The sequence below is a fragment of the Elgaria multicarinata genome, chromosome 1 (genome assembly GCF_023053635.1).
Source record: "Elgaria multicarinata webbii isolate HBS135686 ecotype San Diego chromosome 1, rElgMul1.1.pri, whole genome shotgun sequence".
Lineage (NCBI taxonomy): Eukaryota > Metazoa > Chordata > Lepidosauria > Squamata > Anguidae > Elgaria > Elgaria multicarinata.
Genome location: NC_086171.1, coordinates 96,782,265 through 96,806,617, shown reverse-complemented (window position 1 = coordinate 96,806,617; position 24,353 = coordinate 96,782,265). Strand labels below are relative to the sequence as shown.

The 24,353-nt window shown below is 43.4% G+C and overlaps 1 protein-coding gene across 3 annotated transcripts in view; it reads left to right on the top strand.

Moving 5' to 3' along the window:
* SUCO (SUN domain containing ossification factor) overlaps positions 1–24,353 on the top strand; it is a 68,769-nt gene that overhangs the window by 29,856 nt on the left and 14,560 nt on the right. For 2 of the 3 annotated variants that reach the window (XM_063133197.1, XM_063133215.1), the window contains 9 exons: positions 735–802; positions 3,574–3,681; positions 4,471–4,576; positions 13,777–13,797; positions 14,001–14,056; positions 14,410–14,501; positions 15,423–15,488; positions 23,205–23,279; positions 23,675–23,759. In XM_063133197.1, the coding sequence (XP_062989267.1) occupies positions 735–802; positions 3,574–3,681; positions 4,471–4,576; positions 13,777–13,797; positions 14,001–14,056; positions 14,410–14,501; positions 15,423–15,488; positions 23,205–23,279; positions 23,675–23,759 (677 nt within the window). The remainder of the gene's footprint in view (positions 1–734; positions 803–3,573; positions 3,682–4,470; positions 4,577–13,776; positions 13,798–14,000; positions 14,057–14,409; positions 14,502–15,422; positions 15,489–23,204; positions 23,280–23,674; positions 23,760–24,353) is intronic. The other variant, XM_063133206.1, reaches the window with a different exon arrangement.

Here is a 24,353-nt window from a genome sequence, read left to right as displayed (position 1 = left end):
ATATGTGCCATTCTGGGCAGCTGAGCCAAAGCATTACAATGAATTAGGCTGAGGTGGGCCTTGAACATACATCTCTATGATCGCAGGTCAACAATATTCATTGGTCCCTGTCATTATTTGGGGCACAATAAACTTGTTTTGTCTTGCTTAAAATGTGCTTGTTTTCGCTGTGCTTCTGTTAGTTTCTGGGCTGCTTGTTATTTTGACTGTATTTTATTGTTTGTATTGTTGGTTATATTTTTTATTTTAAAAAAATCGTGTTTGGTGCCTTGTATGCATAGTCAGATGGTAAAAAATAATTTAAATAAAAAATCTGGTGATGGCTCTCTAAATAAGTAGTGACTTGAGTTAGTTTACATCTTATTTGACCTTTTGATAACAAACACAATGTTATGACCATAAATTGCCTTATACCGAGTCAGACTACTGGTCTATCTAGCCTGGTAGTGGCTCTCCCAGCCCTACCTGAAGATGCCAGGAATTGAATGTGGGTCCCTTCCTATGCAAAGCATGTGCTCTGTTGCTCTTGACAATGTGTTAAATTGCATTAAGGCTATTCTTTTAAATCAAAATGGTGTATACAAATACCGTAAACTAAAGCTACCCTGGATTGTGTGTGTGTGTTTCCAGATTTCTAAAAGCAATGGTAGTAAAATTGCAGCTGCTTTTTAGTACATTCATTAGCTCCTTTTTAGTACTTTTCTAATACTGAATGGCATTCTCATTTTTCATAGAGTACATCAGCTATACTTATGGAGAATATGGATCTCTACATGCTGAATCCATGCAGTACTAAAATCTGGTAAATACTCTTTCTCTACTTTAGAAATTTGTAACATCTGCTATGCTATCCAGTGGTTTACAAATTGTGACAGGCCTTGGTAGCCAAGGATTATATTTATTAGCCAGCTGTGAAATATAATTCTGTGATTATATTTCAACAATATAGAAAGTGTTTTCAAAGTAGAAATTGGCTTCATCGATGAAATACATTTATGCATTGTCTCAGGATTTGCCTAATTTCATGTGTTTATTAGAAAATTTACCATTGGTAATCCTACAACAACGTTGTTTTCTGTGGGCCTTCAGGCTGAACAAGCCACCCCACCATCAGAGCTTCTCTCTGCTATCAGAGGCGTACCTCTACCCCATTCTAACCCATGGTTCATTGGGAGTTAGGATTACTCTGCTTATCTGTGATTCATTTTGTGGCATTTCCCCCTTACATTTAAGGCTAATCTTCTCCCCTGCAGATATCTTATTTAATTGTGTTACAGGCACATGCATTTTCTGGTACAAAAATCAAAATATCAGGAAAGCAAGTATTTTGTGCCATGCAGTGTCAGCTTTGGCCAGTATACTGTTGTGCCTGTGCACCCACAGAGCAACTGCTTGCACAGCAGGGATTTTGCAGTTCTGCAAGCAATTCAAAACAAGTGGAAAACAATCATTTCTACGGGACACATCAGTGGTGCTTTCATAAAGGAGCTCCGCTGACTTGTCCTGATCTGGAAATGAGCATTTCTGCTTGTTTCCAGGTTACTTTTAGAACTGCAAAATTCCCATTGCACAAGCAATTGCTCCCACTGGCACAAAAACAACTGGAGAGAGGTAACAGTATAGGATACTGCTCTTTAATTCCCAGAAAATATGATTACAGAGTGAAAAATGGCCAGCCTTTCAGGAAGCAGGAATTCTGTGCAGGGTGGATTGATCTAAATCAAAGCAATTTAAAGCAAAATTTAAACCATTATTTAAAGCAACAAGAAAAAGGTCTATTTAAATCTCTGATTTAAATCAAGTTTCCCATTGAAACTTTTTAATATATTTCCTGAACAATGATGCAAATTCAACCACTGAGTCTTGTTAATTTACAAGTAGAGTATTATTTACACTGCCTGAGTTCAGACAATACATTAGCCAACACAGTGTGAAAACTCACTCAACAGTTGAAATTTTAGGGGGTACTCCCCACACAACATGTTCTAACTCCACCGTTGTGTGACTGTGGGCTACTGTGGAGTTGAGTAAAATCCATTATGATGTTTCATTGACAGTTCCTCTGCCCTCTCCTCCCAATGGTATCCCATCAGCCAGTGCTGCAAAAAACCGACACTCGCTCCTTTTGCCGCTATTGCCAGGGAACTCTGTACCGAGTGGGAAAAGTCAACTCAACGCAATGGCGAACTCCACTGAGCCTGCCACACAACGTGCAACACAATGGTTGTGCAGGAACTCTCCTCTGCACAGCATGGATATTCTGCATGGAGTGTTTTCCAAAAAAAATCCACCGTGGCATAGAGTTTTCCCACCAGACAACACGTTTCTCCACAACTTCACTTCTTGACGGTGGTGTAACGACCTCCTGCCTCAGCAAAGGATTCCCCTTCTGTTCTTGTAAATGGGGATGAGACGGGACGTGGAAGAATCCGTCCTCCTTGTCACAGCAGCAGCTCGGATCCTTGCGCCACCCCTTAATATTGGCAGTTGGATTTCTCCCACAACTCCTCGATCCAGTTGGAGATTGGCTCAAGGGGATGGAAGGGGCTCCTTCTATTCTCTCGAGCCTATCTTCAGATGGATTGGTGGAGGGGAGTGGCAAGGGATGCGCTGGGGCACCATGATCGGCACGGCATGTGCCCATGCAGCATACCAGAAAGTGCATGGGGAGCCGATTCTTCCTTTTGGACACTGAGTGGCTCAGAAAGTTCTAACTTGATGAATTTCCAGCTGTTGCCTTGCCCCAACCTAAGACTAAAATTGTATGCCCGCTTACATGGAAGTAAGCTCCATTGAACTAAGAGGAAATGATTTACAGCAAGCATGGGATTAGGTGATAAAACATACTGAGCATTTGCTTAACAAAAGGCTGCATTGCAACCTTTGCAATTCTTACAAAGAACTATTAACATCTCAAAACTTGCTCTTCTCTTCAATCTACTACTCTGCCATAGGAACTCCCATTAAAGAAAGGAAGAAATACACCACTCTGCCTTGTGTAAATCTATTTGTTCAGTTTTATTCTTTTTTAAATACATATTTAACCTCTCATAGTTCAGACTAACAATTTGAAATGTTAAAACTGGTAGTATTTGCTCAAATCTGATCCGTGTCTTGCAGAGAAATCAAACCCTCTCCTTCGTTAGTCTAAAATCCCTGCTAACTCTTATTAGAAAAGAAAAGATAATTGTTCCCCCTGCCAGTCCCACTCCTGAATACCCATTCAGATTTGCCAGCTTCCTATACCTCCATACCTTTAGAATTTGCATGATTAGCGACACAAAAAACTTTAAAGCCTACTGAAGTTCCTTGTTTCCAGCTTATTCACTACTCACTAGAGCATGGACTGACAGTCGCAATTCTGTTCTTGGGATGTGGTTTTGTAAATTGCTGGTATCTATTCTGTGAAAAACAATTGAGGAAACACTTGTGAAACTTCATGAAGGGCACTGAAGCATATTTCCTGGGTGAAAATGTACAGTGCAGTGGATATTGGATGAGTCAGTGATTTCAGCTGTTCATTGGGAACTGCCATGCACACACTCCATACTGTACTATTTTTCTGTTCTAAAGGTTTGTTGTGGAACTGTGTGAACCAATTCAAGTAAAGCAGCTGGACATTGCCAATCATGAGTTATTCTCATCTACTCCCAAGGACTTTCTGGTGTCTATCAGTGACAGGTATGTGTCATGATATCAAGAGATTAATTTTCACAATGGCCAGCAATGCAGAACTTCTCTCATTGTAGTGACTTCATAATTTTTATACCCTGAGTAGTCATATCCAGCATCCTAATTTAGAGGTTTACAATATAATGCAAATTGTTAGGAAATTTCTCATATGATGTATTTCCTGATGTATTGCCAGGTTAAAAATGAGTATGTGGAATGCTCACTTTGAAATAAAGAGCTTTAAAATTGCTGACTTAGGTTTTAAAAGTTATCACTGAATCACATTTTCCCACAATCAATTCAGGCTAGGGGGCTTTAACTGGCTTAAGCACTGTCTTTTTTAATCACCTGCAATGTAGGGTAGAGACAATCATTCAGCCTGATTGTCAAATTCAATTTTGGAGAAGTTTGGTGCGGGGGGTACAAAGGCAAAGGGGACAAAGCTAAAAATAGAAGCATATTTTAGATTAAACCTCTTACTGCCAGTAACTAAGCCTTATGGGAAGCATTTCAACCTTTTAGAATGGGGTGGGGGACTGTACAAAAGCCACCAAATGATTGGTGGCTGGAGGAAAAGGGGCGGGGCCAGGGGAATCAGTGGGGCCTTTGTGGAAATGCCAGGGGGCCTGATGGGGACTCCAGGTGAGGCCTGAGGTTTGTCACGCCTGACACACATGAAGAATGCTTTATACAACCTTTTCAATTACATTTTTTGTGAATAGCATCTTGAAGATTATGAACAAGTTGAACTATAAGAATGCATTGTGCATGCTCATTCTCATGTGTGTTGTGTTCTAGATATCCAACAAATAAGTGGGTCAAGCTAGGCACTTTTCACGCTAGAGATGAGAGAAATGTCCAGAGTTTTCCACTGGATGAACAGATGTATGCCAAATATGTAAAGGTAACTTATTTACCGTGATTTCAAGTTTCTCACTTGGGTGGAGAAAGAGATTTCATGCTGACCATAGGTGGGCCAGTTATAACACCTACTAAGGTTGGCAGGAGACCCAAGCCTGAAATGTTACTAGGTAGCAAAGCATCCAGCCAAAAGGCACTGACAACTGTATGAAATTTACCTGGAAGGCAGCACACACAGCTCTAGAGGTAGAGAAGTAATTGGGGAATGAGCTAAAAAATTATACAGAGAATCACACAGAACCTTTGAAACAATATGCCAAGCAAAATAACAAAACGGTGGCTAAACCTATCCTATACATTACTGAAGTAAAGGTCTCCCAACATGACAGGGCCTCAACCAGTATTCAAAAACTCACAAGCCTATGGCAATTTGGCACAGGTGGGTGGAGACAACGGGGCAGCTCTCAATCTCCCCTTTTTATTTCCCAGTCTCTGGTAACTCAGGGAAGATCTCTTGCAGCCAATCCCTGGCCAGCTCCAGCACTGCTCCTGCACCTTGAAAGAGCAGGGGGACTTTCTCACAGAAACACAGCTGAGATAATTTGGCCCAATTAATTAAGCCTTACTTTGGTCTTATTTATTTATTTATTACATTTATATCCTGCCTTTTTTCCTCCAAGAAACCCAAGGCGGCGTACATAATCCCCCTCTCCATTTTGTCCTCACAACAACAACCCTGTGAGGTAGGTTGGGCTGAGAGTCTGTGACTGGCCCAAAGTCACACAGTGGATTTCCATGGCCGAATAGAGACTAGAACTCGTATTTCCTGACTCCCAGTCCAACATCTTAGCCACTATACCACACTGGCTCTTGAATGCTGGAGCCCAGACTGTGTCAAGCTAACAAATTTATAAGTGGCATTATGGTTTGGCTCAGTGGATGAAGCAATAAGATGAAACTTAGACATAGTGTCTCACTCAGGATATCTTGACATGTTGTATCGTGACATGTTGAATGAGCAGTGGCCCATGTCTGCAGGCCTAAGGAGGAAATCCAGTTGAGCTTGTGTGAATCAGTAGTAGTATGTGCATATATTCCTATCAGAAGCTAATATTTGGTGATATTAGTCACAACTCTTGACAGCTATTACAGGTGCTTGTGGTTCTCCCTATGCTGTTGGCAAGGGCAAAATAGTCCCTGCTGTTTCTCATTGACCTGGTTTACAGGACAATCCCTGGTTGGAGGTTGCATATTCATAATGGCAGCCAACATATGCCACAGCTCCTCAAGGGTAAATTCACTGGCTGAGTTCACACAATATGACAACCCACACTCAAGGCAAGTGTTGGTGGAGTGTGCATTCTTGTTAAACTGCAGGTTGTTGTGTTGTGTGAATCCAGCCATGCTAATAAACCATGGTTTGTTAACCGTGAACAACTTACAAAGAGAACTCATCGTTTGTTGTTGGGTTTTGAACTGTGGTTGTTGGGTTGTGTGAACCCAGCCATTGTCACAACAGCCTTTTTTCTTGCTAGAGAGAATAAAACATACAATGCCATGGCTGTTTTCCTACTTCGTTTTCTGCATGGCTGCTTTTTTATATTCTCTCCCAATTTATTTATTTATTTATTACATTTATATACCGCCCCATAGCCGAAGCTCTCTGGGCGGTTTACAACAGTTAAAAATGGTAAACATTAAAAAGTATACAAAATTTTAAAACCATCAGAAACATAAAAACAACAGTATAAAAACAACAGTATCCATTTAAAAACAATTCTGGGGTCCATTAAAAACAAAATGTTGTTAAATACTGTTAAAATGCCTGGGAGAAGAGAAAAGTCTTGACCTGGCGCCGAAAAGATAACAATGTTGGCGCCAGGTGAGTCTCATCGGGGAGATCATTCCACAGTCGGGGGGCCACCACTGAGGAGGCCCTCTCCCTTGTTGCCATCCTCCGAGCTTCCCTCAGAGTAGGCAATCGGAGGAGAACCTTAGATGTTGCATGCAAAAGTAGGTGCTGTTCAAGAGAACAAGCAAAGGAAATTGCTGCGGCACTTGTGCTAAGTGATCATTAATTTTGTAATTCCATTTGTTATGCCCAATCCTAAACTGAGAATCAAACAGAACATTTGGTGAACTTGAATGGCTAATTTCCTTTCCCCTTTCTGTCGGGGTTCCTCAGGGCTCTGTGCTTGGCCCGTTGTTATTTCCCCTTTACACGTTACCCTTGGGTAATCTTATTCATTCCCATGGCCTTCAATACCATCTATATGCTGACGATACTCAGCTATATCTCTCATCCCCAGATTTGTCCTCTGATGCTCAGGATCGTATCTCGGCCTGTCTCGCGGATGTTTCAGCCTGGATGCTGTGGCGCCGACTGAAACTGAACATGGCAAAAACAGAATTGCTAGTTTTTCCTCCTAAATCTTTTCCTTCTCTTTCCTTCTCTATCACCATTAATAATGTTATGCTCCATCCTGTTGAGGAAGCTCGTAGCCATGGTTTTATTTTTAATTCTTCACTTTCCTTTTCATCACATATCGAGGCTGTAGCTAAGTCTTGTCGTTTCTTCTTGTATAACATCTCTAGAATTCGACCGTTCCTATTGGTCTCTTCCGCCAAGACCCTTGTTCACGCTTTGGTTATTTCTCGCCTGGATTATTGTAATCTTTTGTTGACTGGTCTTCCTTCTTCTCATCTGTCTCCACTGGTCTCCATTCATCATTCGGCAGCTAGGATTATTTTCTTGGCTTTCTATTTCTTATAGAATCCAATACAAGCTTCTCCTTCTCACTTTTAAAGCCTGTCATGATCTGGCTCCTCCCTATCTTTCGTCCCTTATTTCACTTCATCGCCCTGCTCGTGCCCTCCACTCCAATAACACCATGTCTCTTACCTGCCCCAGAGTTTCCACTTCTCTCGCTCGTCTTCGCCTGTTCTCGCTCGCTGCCACCTATGCCTGGAATTCTCTTCCAGTGCATTTGCGGACTGTGACGTTGATTTCAGACGTTTCTTTTCTCGAAAGCTTTTCAATCGTAGCATGATCATACTAGTCTATATTTTAGTTTTAATGCCCCCTACCCCAGTTGGTTTTTCCCCTCCCTCCCCTGTCTGTTACTTTGATTTTAGATTGTAAGCCATATGGCATTGTTTTGTTTTGTTTTGTTTTATTCTGTACAGCGCCATGAACATTGATGGCACTTTATAAATAAATATCTATTATTATTATTATTATTATTATTATTATTATTATTATTATTATTATTGAATGTTGCCTCTCGGCATAAAAAAAGACAGAGTTCAGATATCACGATAGCCTATGATGGGTTAATAAGCTACTCACAGTAGCTTATTTTTAAAAATAGCCCACAGTTCCCCACTATACAAGCATGCTAATAAGCTACTGTGAGTAGCTTATTAAATTACTATATGCAGTGTGACTCACCCCCCTGGCTCCTGTATTGCTGCAGTCCTGCTGCACAAGTGCTGGAAATTTTTAGGATTGGGACAAAATTTCATACACAGACTCCCCAAGTACAGAGGTACCTGATTAACCATCAAACATCACCTGGGCGATAACCCACAGAGGAGGGAAAATTCCGAGTGCCCTCAAAAGGGGGAAGAGGTTAGAAAACCTTGGGGGTTTGCAGGATTGGGACCAAACCTCATTGCCAGCCTTGTCTACAGAAGACGCACCCAGTGCACTATGAAAACCCAGCAGCCAAACTCAGAAAGCAGCGAAAGGTGTACCAAAAAGGGAAGGATGCCTATAATGCCTTGGGGATTTGTAGGATCAGAACCAAACCTCATAGTCTGCCTCCTCTATCCTGCTGGCTTGGTTGCTTTAGTGTGGTCTAAGCAGTAAGCCAGTGAAGAGCAAAGCAGCAGCTGTTTTCAGTCTTAATAACTCATGGTGACAGCCACAAAACATCATCATCATCATCATCATTATTATTATTATTATTATTATTATTATTATTATTATTATTTGCATTTATATCCCACCTTTTTTTCTCCAAGGAACCCAAAACAGCATACCTAATCCTCCTCTCCATTTTGTCCTCACAACAACCCTGTGAGGTAGCTTGGGTTGAGAGTCTGTGACTGGCCCAAAGTCACCCAGTGGGTTTCCATGACCAAGTGGGGACTAGAACCTGGATCTCCCGGCTCCCAGTTCAAAACTTTAGCCACTACATGATGGATTAAATAACCCGCTCTACAGACCATGGCTTATCAGAGTGGGTTATTTTGGCCAAATAAGCCATCATGGGTTTAAAAAAACTCCACCAGATGACAACCCATGATGGGTTAATTAAGCCATCACTGTGGAAGGAGTGAAAATCCTGAGTGCACCAAAAAGCAGGAGATGCCTATAACACCTTGAGGGTTTGCAGGATCATGCCCATCATATTGTGTCATCTGAAGCCAGTCAAATTCATTTTATATAGGTGCTTTTTTTGTAGACAAGTGGTATAGTGGTAAATTTTGAAATGCAGGTGCTCATAATAACAGTTCCCACATAGTCATGTTCCCACGGAGAGGCCAAAAAATGCAGGCAAGCTGTGTTGATCCATATCAGCAAAACAGTTCTAGCAGTTTTCAGTTCCACCAGGAGTAGGAAATGAACCAATAGGGTTGCATGATAACAAGGATGCCTGCAACAATATATTCAAACAAGAAGTGCCCGTGCTGTGTCCCTGCGAGCCCTGGCTCTACTACACCACTGTCTAGAACTGGCAAAAAAATTAAGCCAGGCCATGCTAGTTTAAAATGTAAAGGGTTAGATTTATGAAACTGGTAAATTACCGCAATTTCACTTGCAGAGGATTATCTTCTGGATTTGTTTTAGGCTATCAGGTATTCTGTGGGTTTTGGTGTACTTTGTTTGGCCACCTTCATACATCTCAGCACTGCCATCATAGTTATTGAAAAATGCTTCTCTGGGTTGGAGGTGATGATGATGATGATGATTTACAATATTTATATACCGCTCAATTACCTAACACAGATTCCGGAGTGGTGAACATAGATATAAACAATAAAAGAAAAAAAGATTAAAAAGCATATTAAAATTGTTCTATTTAAAAACAAAGGAACCAGAGAAACAGTGACTGGTCAGTTAAGGAAGGCTTCTTTAAGCAGAGTTGTTTTCAGGAGGTGCCGGAAGCAGCCTAGTGTTGGCACCTGCCTGACGTCCAGGGGGAGAGAGTTCCGCAGAGAAGGGGCCACTACACTAAAGGCTCTTCTCCTGGTAGATTCCAATCAGGCCTCAGGTCAACGTGGAACCACCAGGGGCATGCCCTCCAGTGACCCCAGTGATCGGGCAGGGTGGTAAGGGAGAAGGCGCTCACTCAGGCGCTCACTCATTAGGCCAGCTAGGCAACCGCCTAGGGCGCAGACCTCAGAGGGGCACTGTGTGTGTGTGTGTGTGTGTGTGTGTGTGTTTGTAAAAGCAACACCAAGCCCGTCCATGCCAATGAGATATAGATTTGAGGCTTGGCTGGCGTTCCTCTGCTGGGCGCGCACACCGCACATTTGCCATTTAATTAGGTAGCGCTCCTGCTACTGCCAAGCCTCCTGCTTCTGCCTAGGAAGGCTGTTGCCGTCGGGTCCCCCTGCCCCCGGCAAAGAGCCTAGCCGCCCACCGTTGGAAACAGGTTAGATGGACCGTTGGTCCGATCCGGCAAGGCAGTTCTTAAGAATAGCAGCCAAATCGCTTGTTCCAAAAGGGCGCCATTCTTCTCCCTGCCAGAGGGTTCTGCGCCTCTTTAGCCTGCTGCCACTGCCAACAACCAGCCCGACGGAGAGGGGAGCTGGCTCAAACCCATTCGTTACCTTCTCAGATTCCAAGCCTTTGTTTACAGAGGAAGAATAAAAACAAAACTTTTTTGGTTGGGTTTTAAAGAGGGCCTTGCTTCCTCCCTTCCCTTGGCTTCGTGCATAGGGATGGGGGACGACGACGTTGTATAAATGCTGATAGTACAGATTTTAAAATATAGACACACAAAACTAATAGTTATTATTAAAAGAGTCCATTCGGAGGTGGAGAGGGGGATTCAGCAATTTATACGGAAGTCCATCGAACCAAAGAAAAAGGCAAATATCCATTTTTCTGTACTAGGTCTCTCAAATTCTCAATGTAAGGCCTATGCTTCAAATAGTGAAGACGACCCTTTCTGTTTTTAAGGAGGGGGTTGGGGTAGGAGGGAAATGTAGAGCTCCTCCCTTTTCCCTTCTAAAGTGTTCAAGGAGAGGCAGGCACCACTAAGGAAATGTCCCCTCCCCCGGTATTTTTCCTGCCAAAAGTGCAGAGAAGGGGAACTAAAATGATTAAGGGGCTGGAACATCTCCCCGATGAGGGAAGGTTACAACAACTGGGATTGTTTAGCTTGGAAAAAAGGAGGCAAAGGGAAGACATGATAGAGGTGTACAAAATTATGCATGATGTGGAGAATGTGGATAGGGAGACATTTTTCTCCCTCTCTCAAAATACTAGAACCCGGGGTCATCCCATGAAACTAATTGGTGGGAGATCCAGGACAAATAAAATGAAGGACTGCTTCACACAGCGCATAGTTAAATTATGGAACTCACTACCACAAGATGTAGTGATGGCCACCAATCTGGATGGCTTCAAAAGGGGGTTGAATAAATTCCTGGAGGCAAAGGCTATCAATGGCTACTAGCCCTGGTAGTTGTGTGCTATCTCCAGTATTCAAGGCAATAAGCTTGTGTGTACCAGTTGCTGGGGAACATGGGTTTGAGGGTGCTATTGCACGATGCCCTGCTTGTTCATCCCTGGCCGATGACTGGTTGGCCACTGTGTGAACAGAATGCTGGACTAGATGGACCCTTGGACTGATCCAGCATGGCACTTATGTTCTTAAGTTTCAGATTTTCTGCTTTTTATTTTTTCTACGAAACATCTGTTCGTAAAAATCAAAGTTGCCATTTTTTGGATGTGTGTGTGCAAGTAGGGGCGCAAAATAGTCTGGCACCAGCCCTGGGTATCCTGGTCCCAAGTTGTTTAGGACTTTGTACACTAGTACCAAAACCTTAAACCTGGCCTGGTAGCCAATGCAATTCTCTCAGTAAAGGAGTTATATGCTGAAAAGAGGCATCTCTGGACAACAGCCAAGTTGCTGCATTCTGCACTAGCTCCAGAGCAGTCTTAAGGGCAGCCCCACATAGAGAGCGTTGCAGTAATCCAGCTTTGAAGTTACTAATGCCCATACCACTGTGACTAAACTATCCCTGTCCAGAAAAGGTTGCAGCTGGGAAGCCAGCCAAAGCTGGTAAAGGGTACTTCGAGCCGCCGCAGCCACTCCAGTGACAATGAAGGATCTAGGAGTACCCCCAAACTACGAACCTGATCTTCCAGAGGGAGTGCAACCCCCTCCAAAACAGGCAATGAGCCTTTCTCCCAGACTCAGGAACCTCTCACCCACAGGGCTTCCATTTTCCCAAGATTCAGCTTCAGTTTATTGGCCCTCATCCAATCCATTATTGTGTTTAGGCACTGATCCAGGACTTACACAGCCTCTCCTGATTCAGATGTCACAGGGAGATAGAGCAGTGTGTCATCAGTGTACTGAATATATGTAATTTACTTCTATGTAAATCTGCACAACTATATAACAAGCCTCTTTGTCAGCAGCAGCTGTTCTGATGGGGTCGGGGGACACTGCTCTGGAGACTTGTCATCAGGCAGATCTCTGAGGGTACCGAATAACATACTAAATGGTGGCCATAATTGCTGTATGGCCACCTATCATAGATGCTGTAGCACTGAATTTCCTGCTTTGGCTGGGGAATTGGATTATATGACAATGGGTTCCCTTCCCACTCTCATTCTGTATGGGCCCCATCCTGTGGAAGTGTGTTCTAGCAACACCAGCATTAACACCAGCATTAACCCATTAGTGAAATACTTTGTGTGTATTGCTTGGCTGCTAAAATGTGTTTTGGGAAAAGGCAAGAGTCCCTGCTGCTGGTGGGACCTTGGAGGTTTTCAGGGGGGAAAAGGCTTTGGGTGTGTTGTGGTGGGCTAGAGAGTTCCAAAGAACGGGAAATTGTTTGGCTGCACATATGCAGTTGAAGGTTTCCAAGGAGAGTTGAGGTTGAATACAGTTGGGGAGAGAGGGTTACATTGAGCAGAATGCCAGCAAAGTTTCAATTCCCGTTGGAGGAGTGGGGAGAAACTGGACAGAATGTGACTAAAATGGGCATTCTGTCAACCACAGGAACTCAGCTCAGTCACTGCCATTTCAAAAGTTTCAGGCTATATTACCAGATTCCTTAAAAACACACAACATCTGGGAAATGTAGGGTGTTCAACAGGGAAGGGAAACATGAAGACCTGTGCAGAAAGAGAAATATGGCTGGGAATTTTGGGCTATTCACATAGCAGCAGCACCCCTGTGGGTTATTTAACCTTTGGTGAAGCTGCAGCACATGTGGCTGCCATTATGAATATGCACCCCCTGCTCGGTTGTCGTGCAAAGCCAGTGAAATAATCTACATTAGCTGAGTTCGCACAAAATGACAGCCCCTGAGTGGGGGTTGCGTAATCCACTAGCAATTTAGAAAGTGAATACAATATACTTGGAAAAAGAAAATTTTGCATCTTAAAAATCTAGCCGTATGTAGGGGCAAGATGAAAATTGTGGGTTTTTTTTCATACGCATAATAGCTTAGCTCTTGAAATAGCCTCAACACCATTGCATTGAATGTATCATGCACAGTTCAAGTTGCATTTTGAATTTCTAAAAAACAGGATCCATTATTTTCAATAGATATTAATAACTTGGTTATGTTTTTCTTCAACTCTCATTCAGAAAGCCTTCCATGTGCTTATTTACTTTTGTACAATGGAGTGTGGTTAGATAAAATAAAGTGGCAAGAAATGGGAACAAATTCTTTATTCACATCTTAAAAATGAAAGTCTTGACTAGCACTTCTTATTGTCCTGTAATTTATAAAGCATGCTAGGTATTTTGGCCATATAACAAGAAGCTGGAATTATTTGACTCTGCATGTCGTAAGCCTTAACATGCATCTTACCTTTCCCTGCAAACCCATCCTTTGTAGCTTTGTTTGGGGGATGGGGGTGGGGGCAGGGGGATAATTGACAGTGTTCATGGTCCTTGTTTGTATCGGTAGCTAATTGTTGCCTGTGGCATGCATACAGCCTACTGACAATTCTTTCTCCTCCCCCCCCCTTTTCTCTTGCTTCAGATGTTCATCAAGTACTTAAAGGTTAGCAACATCTTCATAATGTTGAATTCCTAGGTCATGGATACATTCTGGGGCTCAGCACACTAATGCATGGCAAGAATTGGGCCTGGCAAGATCCTTTCTGTTACCACATGGCTAATGTGAATTTGATTTTGATTTTGTACAAAAACTATTAATTCATATGTCTTTAGGTTTTTCATTATTAAATGATTCTTATTCTTTAGGTGGAGTTGATATCACATTTTGGATCAGAACACTTTTGTCCTTTAAGCCTTATAAGGTAACCTCAATGAAACGTTGCTTCTCCTCTTTAAACATAGTCTTCTGTTCTTACCCTCCAAAAACATTGAGATTCTGAAATTTATTAGCATATGCAAAAGCTATTTATATAGGAGACTGAGTCTTTCAAGTCTTAACAGACATCTCGAGAACTTAGTGGCTTTATAGAGGAAGTTCTATTATACAAAGGGCAGTGTGGAAGCCTACAGACAAGCCGAGTAAGAAATAGTGAAGAATTGGGAAGATGCAGCATACCTCAGTTTTGAGTAAGATTCCAGTTTGACATGCATCTCCTGTAGATACTAAAACAACTGTGACTTTTCATATCTTCACTTAGTTTAATGTGCTTTACAGAGTGTTTGGAACTAGCATGGTTGAAGAATATGAAGAAATAGCTGATTCACAGTACCAGTCTGAAAGGCAGGAGCTGTTTGATGAAGACTATGGTAAGTAAGCTCACAGTTTTTAAGATTAATCTTAATTACTTTAACTCTCAGCATGGGGACCTGTAGATTCCTTGGTGAGCTAATTTTTTCATTTGTTTCTAAATAAGAGAACAAGGCTAGAGTATTGGGCAGGCAAAGTGGCTAAAGAAAACACACATAAGAAGTTCAGTAAAAAATCTGTTCTGATTTTATGTAACCAATAATGTATTAGAGAACCATAAAACTTGGGTAGATATCATCATAGTCTGGAACAGATTTTCAAGGCAGTATCTTTCAAAATGGCTGGCATCAAATGTTAACTGCACCTATTTCAGCTCCTACAACACTTGCAGTTGTCATTCTAGTATCCAAATACTCCTACTTCAGTCTGAGCTTGGAAACCTAATTGGGTTGATGAGGCCTAAGAGGCATTGCAGAAGGGGGAAATGACTTTGTCTTATAAACACTGAACATCCTCTAGAAATGGGGAAGTGAGACAAACTCTGAGTTGGACAACTCTAGAAAGACTACCCCATCAGGGCGCAAGACTCTGCCATCGTGGATTACTATGATGGCACCAGGTATCTATTAACCCACTTCCGTTCACATTAGCAATGCCTCTTTTTTTAAAGATATAACTGCTACCACTGCTAGGGGCAGCTACAACTTTGTTCCAGCTTTGCCTCCCCCTCAGTCCGTAGCCTACAGAGGGGTTGCAGTGGTGGTCCTAGGCATCTGTTCCAAATCTGTATTTTAATGTTGTAATTTCTTTTGCTGGTTTGGACATATTTTTTCTGTAAATGGCCATTTTATTATAGTAGTTTTGTTTCAGCACTCACTATACTAGTCCACTCTAGGCAGATCTGGGTCCAATTCTTTTGAAATTCGCTTGTGATAAGGAGGCTTTACTATTAAGAGTGTCTTTTCTTCAATTTTAAATAGATTATCCTTTGGACTACAATGTAGGAGAAGAAAAACCTTCAAAAAATATTCTTGGTTCTGCCACAAGTGAGTAATTATAAGGTGTTTTTTTTTACATGCTTCTCACATTCTTACCACATGTATAGGAAAGATTAATCCCAGATATAGTGCTCTTGACTGTGAGTCTTGAAATGCATAAAAGGGTGATATGTTTTGGAGAGGTTTGCCAGAGTAGAGTCTAGGAAAAGAATATGAGAAAACTCTCCTAACTGATACATGTAGAAAAAATCTGCAGTTTTACTGAACACAGACACTGGATAACTAGAAGTCATAAATATGGAATATGTTGAAAGCCAGTATGGTGTAATATTGGATTTGGGTTGAGGAAGCCTGTGTTTGAATTCCCTCTTGGGCCTGTGAAGTTTGTTATGTGACTTTAGGCTAAGATGCTATTCAGTCTACATGCTGACAATCAGTAGGGCTGTTCACACACCATGCTAACTCAACCACTCAGTGGTTGAGTGTGGGTTGTTTTGAACCTCGGGTTGTTTGATGAATCGTGTGTTAGTGAGTTGTCTGGACATCGTCAGGATGGCTTGTTAACCATACAGTGTGGCTTATTTTATGGAACAAGCCACCTTGAGAACCCGTGGTTTGTTGTTGCATTGTTCCATCCCTCTAATGATTGTCCAGTATATTAATATTAAACATCTTCTGTTCTTTCAAATTTAATTAAAGGTTTGTCTAAGCAGTTTTTAATTCATAAAAATTTTATTAGAGACCTGAATCTTACGTTATTCTCGAATTAAAAAGGAATCACTTATCTTTTCAGTTCTTCTTCGTGGTCTCTGTGCAGCACACTATGGGCTCTGCGCTTGCGCTGAGCTGAGCTTCGGAAAGGATCAGTAGCTGAGTAAAAAACCGTTTGGAAGGCGGGAACCCCTCCCCCACTGTCCCCTGCGCATGCTCCAGCCCTCTCCCGCCTTCCCCTCAGTTCCTTTGCGACCGCTTACCTGCTAGCTTCGTCGGAAGGATCCTCCTTGTAAATTTTTACAAACCTTTATAGCTGAGCTTTTTTCTCCGTTTTTTCTTCTCGAAACTTTTTTACTTCTTACTTCTTATATTCTTCTCCCTAAAAAAAAAAAAAAATCTTATTCTCTTCTTGAGCTATTTTTTCTTAACTATACATTCTTCTTCGACTATACGTCTCCTCTATACCTTCCTTCTGTAAAAACTACTCTCTACCTTGTATGGCCCTCAGAGCCCCATTTAGAAAGTGTGTCCGCTGCGGCACAAAACTCCCTGCAGCAGACGGCCACTCCCTTTGTGTCCTCTGTCTAGGAGAAGCCCATGTGGTAGAGACCTGCCACCACTGCCAGGCATTCTCCAAACAAACTAGACGCCACAGGTCTGATCGCCTAAAAGCCGAGCTGTGGAAAAGAACGCTCCGCTCTGTAGACACGCCTAACCCTACGGGTTTACAAATGGCGTCATCCCCCGTATCGATACCGAAAGCTTCGACAACATCAGCTCCCTCGGTATCTACGGCGCATAACGAGCCATCGCGCTCTATTACTATATCGACTGCGAAAAAGCTCGCTAAAAAGGCAAAGAAGCCAAGGTCGTCCCCCGACGCCCAGCCTAAAAAGAAAAAGAAGCGTCCACTCCAAACGCGAGGGTTGTCGACAGCACAACAACCGACACCAACCAGAGAACATTCAAACCCGCCTGATTGCCCGGTCAACGAACTTCTCTCGACACCATCGGAAGGGGAGATCAGAGAATCCTCGTTATCCCCACAGAGACCACTCCCTCCTCCTCCTCCCCCTAGGAGGACTTCCAGCGCTTTGTCACTAGTCAGACCTCCCTCAGCCAGTCAAGGAGCTCCACAGTTTTTTCCTCGACGCCCCTCTCCAAACCAAGAGCGTTCCGAGCAGGCAGTCACGACTGCACTTCAGCCCTCCTCGGAAGCCTACCGTCGACGCCAGCACTCTCCAAGATCGACTTCCGGATACCGTTCTTCCCCATATAGAGAGCACTATCCGAGGGGCTATTACGATAATTACAGAGGCCGATCTCGATCACCGCCTCACGACTGGGATAGATACTCGGACTACCGCTATACAGGGGATTCAGGGACTCTTATTTCGATCCCTACTCAGATAGGCGTCAACCTCGCCTTCCACCTTCACGAGATATGTCTGCACCACCTGTACCTCCTCGATCTCTGTCTCTACCACCTCAACCTCAGGAAGATACATACCACGTGATACAACCTGACCAGGCTTCCCAAGAAGGCTATCAATCTGACTCTTCATCCTCAAATATCCAGCCATCGCTACCCTCTCCTGGGGATGAAGTTGGCACAAAGGACCGCTCTTCGCCATCGGAGGACATGGGTTCATTTTCCGAACAAGTCCTTTATATGGCCACTGCTCTAGGCGTCGACGCCCAACAACATCAAGAGCAGATTCACGATCCGTTCTTTGACAATATGTACACGGAAGCCTCGACGCCAACCGAAATACCGTTCTCGCCTATCTTACTGCAAACACTAAAACAGACTTGGGAATCGCCATCGCTCATCTCACCCACATCACGCAGGCTCGAGTCCATGTATCGAGTTCAATCTAAAGACGTTGAGTTCTTATTTTCGCATCCCAAGCCCAACTCGATAATCGTAGAGTCCTCGCATTCTAGGTCACAGAAAGCACACTCCTCTCCGGTCGATAAAGAAGGTCGCAGATTGGACTTTATGGGTCGTCGTGCGTATTCCGCGTCAGCTTTAGGTCTTTGAGTGACTAACTACCAGGCACTGATGGCTCGTTACCAGGCTTTTCTCTGGGACAAAATGGGCTCCCTGTGTGACTATTTGCCAGACGACCAGAGGGAGTTAGCAAGAGCTTTTCAAGCTCAAGCATCCAGACTTTCTAAGCTTCAGACCAACTCTACCCGACACCAAGCCGACTGTTATTCTAAACTCATGACAAACGCAATAGCCCTCCGGCGCCACGCCTGGCTTAGATCTGCTGGTCTCACACCAGAAGCCAGGTCACGCATCGAGAGCCTCCCTTTCGATGGGGATGGTCTCTTCAACTCAAAGACCGATGAACAGATGGATAATGTCCAGAAGGCAAAAACAACTGCCAAAAAGATGGGCATCGGCCCACAGCAACAGCAGCAACAACAATTCCAGAAATCCCGTCACTGGCCACGTCAATACTAGCCATACTCACAGAGGCAGTCTTTCGACAGAACACCAAGGTTCCAGCCTTCTCAAACCTTCCAAAGGAAGACGACTACCCCTCAAAACAAGTTTAGATCCCAAAAGAAAGGGGACAATTTCTCTAAACGTTGTTTTTGACGCCACGCCACACCCTCGATCCCACCTCTTTCGAGACCGTCTCGCCACATTCTTTCACGCATGGGAAAACATCACTCGTGGGTGTTAGACATCGTTCTTACAGGATACAGGATAGACTTCCAGACTCTCCCTCCCCTTGCCACTGTGAAGTATACAAAACCATCGGAAGTACTGCTTCAAGAAACATTAACACTTTTGCACAAGGGAGCTATCGAAAAAATTCCCGAACAGGTCGCAGCCGCGGGTTTTTTCTCCCGGTATTTCACAGTTCCGAAGCGAGACGGAGGTCTCAGACCTATTTTAGACTTGAGAGACGTAAATTCATTTATACGTCCCCAGAAATTCAAAATGACAACCTTGAGCACAACTCTACAACTCTTGAGAGAAATCGCCTGGTTCGCCGTCGTCGATCTCAAAGACGCCTATTTTCATATTTCCATCCACGAATCCTGCCGTCACTTTCTACGCTTCGCCATAGGCACAGACACCTACCAGTTCTGCGTGCTACCCTTTGGCCTCTCATCGGCCCCAAGGGTGTTCACCAAATGTATGGCAGTCGTCTGCGCCCATCTCCGCCTCTTAGGCGTCGAGGTTTATCCATATCTAGACGATTGGCTCTTGGTATCAGACTCCAAACAGCATCTCCAAAATCACATATCGACCACTATCTCCCTACTCAACGACCTCGGACTGTGTATAAACCACGAAAAGTCCGTTCTCCAACCGACCCAATCAATAACCTTCATCGGAGCCCGTCTTGACTCCATACCTGCAAGAGCCTACCTACCACTCAAACGATCCCGTACACTGATAAACAAAGCCCGAGTCATGATGTCAGCCACTCGAACATCAGTACACTCCATCCAGTGCCTACTAGGATACATGGCATCGACCGTCGCCGTCATCGAATGGGCCAGGTTCAGAATGCGCTCCCTACAGCTTTGGTTCCTCCGACACTTCGACAGGTCACGCAATCCCAGACGACACTTCCTCAGCCTCCCGAAACATGTAGCGCAATCTATTCAATGGTGGACAATACCCAGACATCTCCTTCACGGTGTTCCATTCCATCCGACGACGCCGTCACGGGTCCTAACCACAGACGCTTCCACCATAGGCTGGGGAGCCCACTGCGGCCCACTACAGATCCAAGATCGTTGGTCGCGATCGGAGTCGAAAAACCATATAAACTTTTTAGAACTCGAAGCGGTCAGGAAAGCTCTGCTCGCATTCGAACCGGAACTTTCCAACCGACACGTCCAAGTCCTCACAGACAACACCACAGTCTTATGGCACATCAACAAGCAAGGAGGCACACACTCGTCAAAGCTCGTCAACCTTACCCTCAAGCTACTCAGTTGGACTATTCCCAGAGGAATCCACTTCACCGCAATTCACATTGCCGGTACGGACATTACCCTAGCAGACTCTCTCAGTCGCCATATACGCCTCCAACACGAATGGAAACTCTCCACCTCGATGACCCATTACCTCTTCCATCGCTGGGGCCGACCAGACATAGACCTCTTTGCCTCCGAAGAGAACACAGCCTGCAAACATTACTGCTCCAGAGGAGGTGTAGGCACTGCCTCACTAGGGGACGCGTTCCTCCACAATTGGCACGGTCCTCTACTCTATGTATTTCCTCCGTTTCCCCTGCTCAACAAGGTGATAGCCAAGATCATCACAGACAATGCCAACTGCATACTGATTGCTCCTCGGTGGCCCAGACAAGCTTGGTTCTCCTCTCTTCTCCGCATAGCAGACAAAGAACCTTATGTTCTCCCACCACCTCCCTCGAAAAACGATTGCACTGCCTCGACGTCCGTAGGGCCCTTGCCTTCTACAAAGACAGGACCCAGGCCTTCCGCATCACTAATAGACTTTTCGTTTGCTATGGAGGTGCTCAAAAGGGCCAAGCAGTCTCTTCCCAACGCCTTGCGGGATGGATAGCTAGTACCATCCGCCTTGCATACCAAACGTCAAAGCTTCAACCCCCCACCGTGGTAAGGGCACATTCCACCAGAAGTTTGGCCACATCCACTGCCTTCACCAGAGGAGTTCCACTTATTGACATTTGCAAGGCAGCTACTTGGTCACGCCCGTTGACCTTCGTCAAACACTACGGTGTCGACACCCATTCCAGGAACGATTCCTCTTTCGGCAGAGCGGTCCTTTTGGCAATCTTACAATGACACCGACCCTCCTCCGGTGAGTACAAAGCTTGGTAATCGCCCATAGTGTGATGCACAGAGACCACGAAGAAGAAGAACAGGTTGCTTACCTGTAACTGTGGTTCTTTGAGTGGTCATCTGTGCAGTCACACAACCCTCCCTCCGTCCCCTCTACGGTGTCATGCTAGTTGTTCAACTCTGTCTTCCTCTCGGTACCAGGTTCAATCTAGTCGCAAAGGAACTGAGGGGAAGGCGGGAGAGGGCTGGAGCATGCGCGGGGGACGGTGGGGGAGGGGTTCCCGCCTTCCAAACAGTTTTTTACTCAGCTACTGATCCTTTCCGAAGCTCAGCTCAGCGCAAGTGCAGAGCCCATAGTGTGACTGCACAGATGACCACTCAAAGAACCACAGTTACAGGTAAGCAACCTGTTCTTCCTCTTTGCTTCCACACATTTTCACAGTGGTCCAGTTCACATACAGTGGTAACGTTAAACACACACACACACACACAAACACATTACTGTGGATCCAGCATGCTAGTTTATGCAGCTTGATCGATCCCATTTGGCTCCTCCTTTCAGTGGGAGTGGCTAAACACCCTTGGGATGCATGGTCTCTGGGTTATTTAGCATGACATCTGAACCCAGACCTCTGGCTTATTTCTACCCTGACAAGCCAGTTAGAACCCAGGGTGGAAACTACTCTTTAAAAGCAAGCAACAACTGCATTACCATTACATGTGAACTGTGCCAATATGTCGTTGTTTGCTGAAAACATTTCATGGAAGACATCAATATTTGTGGAAAAATTCTTGTAGCTAATATCTATCTGTTGCCCATAGATAGAATTTTGTGTCATTTATAACATTAGGATATTGACCTGGTTCGCACATAACACCAGTCCATTATTGAGTTGTAGGTTGTCGTAATGTGTGAATGCAGCCACGCAAACAAACAAACAACCCAGAAAGAGAACCTGTGGTTTGTTAAAGAACCTTTGGGTTCTTTAAACCATGGGTTGTCATTACTTGCAAATCTAGAACCATGTGTTGTCCATGGGTTGTTTCCCCAGGCTACAGAGACAGTGGATAAGAGCAGTAAATTTTTTTTAAAAAAACTTTGGTTCTACATGCCAACACTAAAGCACCTGGGATATAGGGTGGGTGTGGGTGAAGGATGTAAACAAACATCCCAGTGATTGAGAGAACAAGGCAAGGTTTGTTTGATTGTCTGCCAGACAAATCCTGAGTAGGGTGACAAACCATTGGTTAAATAATCCATTGGTTAGTGTTAATGTGTGAACCAGGGATGAGTGGAACATGTAAGCCATTTCCAATTTCAATTAACCTAAGAGCAATTGTCCTTGATTTCTTCTTGGGTTAACTCTAGATTGTTTAACCATAAGCAACCCAGAGATTCCAGGTTCAGACATCATGAAAGAACCGAGGAACGTTTCTGGTTTGTTAATTGAAATTGGAAATGGCTCACACACTCTGCTCATTCCCAGCAATTCCTGGGTTAAACAATCCCGAATTTTCCGCTGTAACCTGCGAACAGGGTCATTAAGTCATAGCTGTTAATATGCCTACTTGATAGTATTTTCCAGCATTTATAACTGACAGGCCACCTTAACACTTTGAATTTTTGATTGAGAAATAAATGGATTAAATAAATGCATTAATGATGACTTGCAATGTTCTAATATTCAGAGCTAAGATAGTTAATGGATTGTTGTTGTTGTTGTTGTTGTTATTATACAAAATTAAAAAAAAATCTTATGTAAAATGTTCATTTTTATAACTGTAATATGGCCTAAACAAAGTAACTTCCCTATTGCCAGTATATCTAGGTCTAATTCCATCTCATTAATTAATAACTCAGTTACTTTACATAATCTCTTAGGTAGTTTGTTTAATCACAGGGTAGTATCCAATATTAGAGTAGACCCATTGAAATGAATAGAACTTATGTTTTCTATTCTAAGAAGCACTGGTAATGGTTTGTTTTGATAGTAATTTTATTACTTGACATGCGTTGTTAAATCATGGGCACTGTCTTGGGCACACTCCTTGTTATCACAATCCATATTTCGGGTGTGTATGCATGCTATATGTGCATAATTTACTGCTCAGAAACATTGGATCTCCATACAAAATAACAAGCCAAAAACACATTTAGGAAGTAGAAAATTTGGGAAAGGCTGTTTCCTGCAAGCTATCTTAATGGTTTTTTTTGTGGGGGGGTGCTACCTGTTTTATACTTTTTAGATGCCATTTTAAATATGGTGAATATTGCTGCTAATATCCTTGGAGCAAAAACTGAAGAGGACTCAGCTGAACAAGGTAATTTTTTTCAGTTTGTTGGAATAAACAGATGTTTTTAAATGGTTGTAGTTCCTTCGCCCAAATTGAGATTTCCCTCTGCTTCTCCATAATGACTGCTGTAAAAGCATTGGTTTTGATCCAAGCTTAGTCATGCTTATACACAATGAAATAAATGGGAATTAGGAAAATTTAAGCATGACTAAGGATTGATCTAACTCATTCTTTCCATATATATTGTATTTAGAACTTTTTATACCTTAATGAGCCCAAGGCAACTCATGTGTTAAAGCAATAACATTGATAACATTGAGAGAGGTTGCTATGTCATTTTGCAAGCCATTCATTTCAACGTTTAGTTTCTGTAGCTGTTGATATGGAACTTGGTCTCTTTAAATTTGCATGTCTTTTGATAGGAAATCAGAGTGTGCCTGAAAATACAACTGCTATATCCAGGGCAGCACCCAAACTCCCAGAGCCAACCACCATTCCTTCTTTAGAGTAAGTGACTGTGTTTGTGTGTGTGTGTGTTTTTAACCTGCCCAGCCCCAGAGTCTTTTAGTAGGTTGCAATTAATTTAAACCCAGTAGAAAGAAAATTTATAAAGTGCTCTCATTTTATCCCCATCTTGCCCTCTTCCTGTCTATTCTCCCCTGTACCCATGGGTCTTGGCTTGATCAGCATTTCTTGGTTCCATCCCAAATATTTATTATTTATTATTTTATTATTGCACTTATATCCTGCCTTTTTTTGTCCAAGGAACCTCAGGCGGCATACATAATCCGCCTTCTCTCCAGTTTATCCTCACAACAACAACCCTGTGAGGTAGGCTGGGCTGAGAGTCTGTGACTGTCCCAAAGTCACCCAGTGGGCTTCCATGGCCGAGTGGGGACTAGAACCAAGATCTCCTGACTCCCAGTCCAACACTTTAGCCACTACACCACACTGGCTCTCAATCAATCTTTCCTGCTCCCTCCAGCATTTCAATGCTACAACATTAGAGAAATTAAAATTCTTATTCTAACATTTTGGCTTTATTGCCTAGCATATGAAAGCGCTATTCTCTCTTGCTCACATTGCCCAATCGCCCCTTTC